The sequence below is a fragment of the Rutidosis leptorrhynchoides genome, chromosome 9 (genome assembly GCF_046630445.1).
Source record: "Rutidosis leptorrhynchoides isolate AG116_Rl617_1_P2 chromosome 9, CSIRO_AGI_Rlap_v1, whole genome shotgun sequence".
Classification (NCBI taxonomy): Eukaryota; Viridiplantae; Streptophyta; class Magnoliopsida; order Asterales; family Asteraceae; genus Rutidosis; species Rutidosis leptorrhynchoides.
Window position 1 is genome coordinate 355,113,197 of NC_092341.1, and position 7,718 is coordinate 355,120,914.

A 7,718-nucleotide genomic window follows, 5' to 3' on the forward strand; every position below is an offset into this window, starting at 1 on the left:
AACTCTAATTAGACTGAAGAGGACATTATCAAAGATTGAAACCTAGACCTACAGCTTCACTAGAAGTCATGGTGACTAAACTTTAAAGAGTTTTGCTATAATCAGAAACGTTACATAGGGAACTTAAGAAGTAGATTTTGAAGAAGAAAAAAAAAATGTAAAAGTTGTAGGGAAGGCATTAGCTTAAAAGGATGTTGTAATCTAATTATATCATTATTATATCAGTTATCTTATAATAAATAATAATAATAATAATTATATATATATATATATATATATATATATATATATATATATATATACTTGTGTATATATTAAGAGTGATGATATTTCTACCATTACTTCGACAAATCCACCATAATTCCATAAATATACATTAACAAATTATACAATACAATTTAGTATTGCATATTTCTGGTGAATTACAAAATAAATCTTGAATATATATTGTTGCCATCTTGGCATCTATGATGTAATGGTGTGAACTTGGTAGCATTACTTATGTGGTGCTATCATTTTTATCATTAAAATTATTTATTTGTCGTTAAAAAAATTTTTTTTTGAATATAACATATATATAATTTGTGTGTTGTAGAAAGTGTCGAATGGTTTTGGAGTACCAGGGAGATCTCGTTCAGGTGTAATGCTTCTTTCATATCCTTAATTCCGAAGAATAAAAATCCAAATGGCTTATCCGAATACCGGCCCATTAGTCTCATCAGGAACTGTTACAAAGTAATTGCAAAAGTCTTGTCAAATCGTCTCAGGAAAGTGGTTCCAAAGTTGGTGGGTGGCGAGCAAAGTGCGTTTCTTAAAAAGAGGTTCATTCTCGATGGCGTCTTAATTGCAAACGAAACATTGAACTATTTAAAGAGTAAGCACCTTAAAAGCTTCATCTTCAAAGTCGACTTCGAAAAGGCTTTTGATAGTCTTAATTGGTCCTTTCTACTTGAGGTTATGACTAGCATGGAGTTTGGAGAAAAGTGGAAAAATTGGATACTTTCATGTCTCAATTCGGCTTCGGTCTCGATTTTGATCAACGGGTCTCCAACAAAAGAATTTAGGCTAGAAAGGGGAGTTCGACAAGGCGACCCACTTTCTCCATTTTTATTTATTCTTGCGGCCGAGGGGCTAAACATCTTAACCAAATCGGCTCATGAAAGAGGCTATTTTAAGGGTGTGGAAGTGGGGAAAGACAGAGTTAACATAACGCATCTACAGTACGCGGATGACACAATGTTTTTTGAAAATTGGAGTAAAGGTAACATCAAAAACTTAATGAAGATTTTATTATGTTTCGAACTTGCATCGGGGCTCCGAATGAACTTCCAAAAAAGCATGATCTACGGAGTGGGTGTGCAAGACGAAGTAATTCAGAATATGGTAGTACGGTTCAACTGTCAGGTGGGAAAAATGCCATTTACCTACCTCGGGCTAACAATCGGGTCGAATATGAAAAAATCAAAGGATTGGAAGCCGGTCGTTGTAAAATTTAAGTCGCGATTATCGGATTAGAAAGCAAGAACTATCTCCTTTGATGGACGGCTGACACTTGTGAAATCGGTTTTGAATAGACTTCCATTGTATTATTTCTCTATCTATCGTGCCCCGTCGTGCATCATTAAAGAACTAGAGCGTGTGAGGAGAACTTTCTTTTGGGTGGGAACAATGACACTAAAAAATTGTCTTGGGTCGGGTGGGATAAAGTGTCTTTACCTTTTGATGAGGGGGGTCTTAATATTGGATCCCTAAATTGTAAAAACCTTGCTTTACTAGGAAAATGGAGATGGCGGTTCCACGCTGAATCGGATTCATTATGGACCAAAGTTATCATGAGCTTATACGGTCCAAATAGTGGGTTCGATGTTGATACCTCACATCGACATTTTTCTTCGCATTCTACGTGGAAAGATGTTTTTGCAGGAAAAAAAATCGACAGCATGGGAATCCCATTCAGCTCTTCTTTCGTCAAAACAGTAGGAAATGGCTCGAGAACTCTTTTTTGGGAAGACACGTGGATGGGAGGTGAAAGGCTTCGAGACAAATTCCACAGATTGTATCAATTGGAAGGTTCAAAGACTGCAACGGTCCAAGAACGTGTATCAAAAAGCGATTCACATGTCACAGGTCTTTGGAATTGGATTCGTCCACCTTCGGGTCGCACACTTGATGAATTGGCAGCACTTACAAGCATGATCAGTGGTATGAGTTTGGGAACGAGGAGGACTCGTGGAAATGGAGCTTGGTATCAAGTGGGAAATTTTCTACAAAGCAACTCAGCGTAAAAATTGAAGAAAAGGTAAACGAAGGCAACTCATTGCATATTGAAACTCAATTGAACAACTTGGTCCCAAAGAAACTCGAAATATTTGTATGGAGGGCAAGGCTTAGAAGATTGGCGGTTCGCATGGAGCTAGACAATCGAGGTGTGGATCTTAATTCGATATTATGTCCTCTATGTAATGATGTTGCCGAGTCGGTGGAGCACTCTTTAATCTTATGTAAACACGTGTTGGAAGTTTTGGAAAGGGTCTACAAACGGTGGAGTTTCACTCATGTGTCAAACTTAAGCATAAGTGAAATCTTTCTTGGAAGATCTACGCACTCGTTATCATCGCTCCAATCAAAAGTATGGCAAGCGGTGGAATGGGTTACCGGATATTGCATTTGGAAAAATCGGAATCAAAAAGTGTTTAAAAATAAATCTTGGAACGTTCCGATGGCTCTTAATGAAATCCAAGTTAAATTCTTCGAGTGGATATCGAGAAGAATCAAAGAGAAATCTATCGATTGGTTATCATGGATATCAAACCCGATGTCATGTATATAACTCTGTGTCTTGTTAGTTCGAGCCTTAAGTGTGGTTGTATTAAGGATGTTGCCTTGACATCCCTGTTGCGTTTGATTGTGTGGATACAGGCCATCTAAGGCCCTCGAGATGTATTTCCTTTATTTAGTAATAAAAATTGCCTTTCAAAAAAAAAAAAAAAAAAAAAACAAACATATATATAATTTGGCATTATGTAAACAAGAATAAATACATACACTACATTACTGCATTATCCATTAGTTTCAAACTTATTCTTAATGTCTCAAATTATTATTATTTACTTTAAAATATTATTAAAATTAATTAAACTCTATATTTAGAATAATTTGGTACTCTTAATCATCTACGTAAAATTTCAAGTATCACGTTTACATATATTTTATATCTAACATAAAAATTCGGAAGACAACAAAAAATAAACACAAAGAGAATAGATGTTTAAAAAAATTGCGAATACTATACACGCGAACAAACAAATGTATCATTTTATAAAAATATGATTAAATAAAAAAGTGAGTTTCAAATGAAAAGATAATTACTAACGTTACATTTTTTTCTTCAGAAAACTTGAACTCTATAACCATCACATTTCATTAGAGCCGATGTAAAAAACAATCAAACTGTTACAGAACAAAAGGTCTTGGCGATAGGAGTTGATAGTTCTAACTGAAGGTATTTCGTATGCCCGAGAGACATATTAAATTAATGTGGCTAGTATGTTTTGATCCAAGTCGGATCATACCCAATAACAAGCTTACCGACACCTTATTTGTATTTAATCTTAGCGAATGGTTCGTTGATTATAATACACGACACTTGAATTATAAGAAAAATGGTTTTCTTAAATCGCTTGATATGTATATAAATTATGGAATAATTTATATCGCGGATTTAATTATTTATTGGTTAAATAATTAATTAAGTTATGTTACATTTTATAAAATGTGTTTTATAATGAAACAACCCAACAAATATTCCATACGATAATTTTTTTTTTATAATACACTTTTACGCGCCAATTAAATATGTAACTCATTCCACAAGTTCCATTTAAAACGTACCACAATTTAAATGTTTACAAAGGCACTGTAACATCCCGCTTTTTTTTCCGTTTTCTTTTCCGTTATACTAATTTAAACTCCGTTATATGTTTATAACATCTCCCGTTAATACGCGTTTTAAAATATTCCGTTTAGGTATTTTCCGCACCCGACTACAAACTCGAGGGACTAAAATTGACACGGGGCAAACTAGTTGACTAGGTCACCTAGTCCACCCCAATCACCACCATTCAACCATCTCTCTCTCTCTCTCTTTCTCTCTAGCAAGAACACACCCAATTTCCAAATTCATTCAATCATCATCTAAATTCGATCTAGGAGGCTTACAACAAAATAAATTACATATTCGTGATCCTCTCTTCATCCTCTTCATTTTGGTACCAACTTCATCTCGTTTGGGTAACATTTCTAAAACACTAGTTTTCTTTAAATTTGTGTTCTTGACTTAAAAGTATGTTAATTAGTGTCTATGGCTCATTGTGATGTCGTGTATGTAATTTGTATGCTCGATTTGTTGTTTTTGGTGTAACTAGTTCATTATGAAAATTACTTGCTAAATCCTTGATTTTTGATGATCAAATGTTATTAGATTGTTAATGTGCATGTTTTGAAAGTGTTACTAGTATCATTAGCTTCATTTTGATGTATAGATTGATTAAAGAAACTTCATAAACGCGATTATTGATTTTGTGAACTTTTGGTTAGGGTTGACAACTCTTAAAACGAACTTTTGATGCGTTGAATGCTTGTTAATGTTATTGATAAGTGTTTAGTTGTATTACATGTTTCATTACCTTCAAAACGGCATATCATATGTATAAATTGGATTCCCGAAACTTAAATTGCAATTGATAAACTTGAAACTTGAAAATAAACCTCTATTGATCACTTGGCGGGATTTCGGTTATAGTATATGATGTTTTTGCTTGATGAAAAGTGCTTAGTTGCGTTCCTTGTCGAAAGAGCTTTCCGATGATATAAAATACATGTTCTAATTGTTTGCGGATCATAAAAGGTGATTGTTTGTGTTTTGGTTCGTCCATTTGAGGAATACAGCAAACAGGGCCTGGAAACTGATCAGGACGCCGTCCAGATACTGGGGACGCCGTCCCGCCTTTTGAACCTAGACGCCGTCTAGGATATCAGGACGCCGTCCCACCCTTCATTGTGGGACGCCGTCTAGCCATTTGGGACGCCGTCCCATTGTACTAAAACTGGCTGTTTGCTTTGGTCATTTGACATAAAAATGTTTGCTATGCTACGGACCTCCGATTAACATGAAACTTGGCCAACATGCTCATATATGATTATATAACTTAGAAAAATTGTCGGATACCCAACCCGACCCCGTTGACTTTTCCGTTGACTTTGACCCGACCAAGTTGACTTTTAATCAAACTTAACCAAATATTCGTGCAATCGTTCTAACCTGTTTTTATACTTGTACATTGCATGAAACATGACAATTTGATTCACATGCTATTATGATCAAGTCTTAACGAGCCATAGGACTAATTGAACATCTTTGACCAATCGTGACTATCGTTATTGATACAACCTATTTGTTTAGGTCAAGACTAGCATTGTTCTTTGCACACATTTACTTGTTGAAGTACTTTACTACTCGTGCATTCAAGGTGAGATCATAGTCCCACTCTTACTCTTTTTGAACTTACATTTGGGATGAGAAGACATAAACATTTCTTTTACTAAGTGAACACAAGTACAGGAAAACAAACATTCTACATACGAGTTTAGAACAAAATCCTCAATTCGATTATCATTAGTTACACTTGCCGGGTGTAAGCGAGAACTTATGTTGTATGGATCCATATGGGTTTGACAAACCCTCATTCAAACGGTTCGCTACCGTTTACGAATGAAATATATTTTCGAGAAACAGTGTATGTTCTAGCACTAAGTGATGGGGTTCAATGGAAGGAAATGTTAAGCATTGATAATTGGGTGCTCGTGAAACAAACTTTTGGAATGTATTACTATTATTTCATTGATGCAAATCTTGTGGTTCACTTGTACTTACTTACTTAAACCTATGATTTCACCAACGTTTTCGTTGACAGATTTCTATGTTTTTCTCAGGTCCTTGAACGATACATGATACATGCTTCCGCTCATTATTTTGATACTTGCATTGGATGTCGAGTATATATGCATACATGGAGCGTCTTTTGGATACTTTTAAATTGTGTCGCATAAGTTTCATTTGTACTTAAAACTTTGTATCGTAACTTGTGGTGGAACTATTCTTGTAAACTTGAACAACCTTTACATTTGAAATGAATGCGACATATCTTTTGGTCAAACGTTGTTTTAAAGACTTATGACCACGTAACGGGACCTAAGTAGACGGAGCCGTCAATGACGATTTGGTCGGGTCGCTACAGATGGTATCAGAGCGTTGGTTGTAGGGATTTAGAGTTCATTGGTGTCAACCTCGAGTCATAGGGTACATTGGTGAGTCTAGACTACAACCGGCATATAGACTTGAAGTAGGAATTACTTGACTACTTGTGCATTTATACTCGAATGCTTCTACTCATATCTACTCTTAGTTCATCTTAATCTCACGTTGTTTAATTTGATTGACGCGCCACCTTAACTATATGAAATGATGTCGAATGCACATATGAATCAGGGTAATATAATTTCCGGGATTATATTACGGTGACTCATATGAACGTTCCGACATTATGACATAAAGAATTTAAGGCGAGTCGAGGAAAAACTTCTCTTTATCTTTATTCTATATCACGGTTAGTATTATTGAGAATACTAATCAATGATGTTCTTGTGTCTTGAATGAACAATGGCTCCTCGTCGTGTACGCCGCAATGAAACTCCCGAACAAGCTCTCGAACGGATGATAGCTACCGCCGTAGATGCGGCCATGGCCGGTCACTCATCCAACAACAATAATAATAACAACCACAACAACAACAACAACAACAACAATGGAGCCGGAAACTCAAACGAGGGATGCTCCTATAAAGCTTTCATGGGGTGCAAACCTCACACTTTTGATGGAACCGGGGGACCTGTCGTGCTCACCCGATGGTTTGAGCAAACGGAAGCCGTCTTTAGCATAAGCGGTTGTCGGGACCAAGACAAGGTCAAATACTCCACTCACACTTTCTCCGGAATTGCTCTAACATGGTGGAACACCTATGTTCAATCGGTGGGTACCGATGAAGCTCATGCCCTCTCTTGGGCCGATCTAAAGGAAAAGATGATTGTTGAATATTTTCCGCGCGAAGAAACCCGAAAGCTTGAGGAAGAACTAAGAGCTTTGAAAGCGGTCGGAAACGATCTTAAAGCTTATAATCAACGCTTCGCCGAACTATCCTTGATGTGTCCTAATCTTGTTAACCCCGAATCTCAAAGGATTGAGCTCTACATGCTCGGTCTTCCAAAAAGCATCAAACAAGGGGTGATGTCATCCAAACCCACTACTCATCAAGCCGTTATGAACATGGCTCGCCAACTAATTGAAACGGTTGACAAAATCGTAGTTCCGGCACCTAAGGCCGAGGATAAGTCGGGCGGCAACAAAAGAAAGTGGGAACCTTCCCAATCAAGCAACAACAACTTTGCTAAGAAGCCTTACACCTCCGACGGCAAGAGGGGTTATGCCGGGAACCTACCTCTTTGCAACAAATGCAACAAACATCACTTTGGTGAATGTGGCAAGTTAATTTGCCACCGGTGCCAAGGAGTTGGTCATAAGGCCAACGATTGTAAAAGTGCCACTCCCGTTGCTCGAAAGTGGCCCAATGCACCAAAGACGGGCACTTGTTACGAATGTGGTC

The 7,718-nt window shown here is 36.9% G+C and overlaps 1 protein-coding gene across 1 annotated transcript; it reads left to right on the forward strand.

Moving 5' to 3' along the window:
• Positions 1-966: 966 nt before the first annotated feature.
• LOC139869221 (uncharacterized) lies at positions 967-2,285 on the forward strand. The gene is made up of 2 exons (XM_071857538.1): positions 967-1,261; positions 1,777-2,285. Exons 1-2 carry the CDS (start codon positions 967-969, stop codon positions 2,283-2,285), a joined length of 804 nt encoding a protein of 267 aa, XP_071713639.1.
• Positions 2,286-7,718: the final 5,433 nt, after the last annotated feature.

What these genes read in the sequence shown, in the direction of transcription:
- LOC139869221 (XM_071857538.1), top strand. Translation starts at nt 967, where the DNA reads ATGGAGTTTGGAGAAAAGTGGAAAAATTGGATACTTTCATGTCTCAAT. An exon ending in TTTTGAAAATTGGAGTAAAG is followed by an intron (nt 1,262 to 1,776) that starts GTAACATCAAAA and finishes TTGCTTTACTAG; the next exon opens with GAAAATGGAGATGGCGGTTC.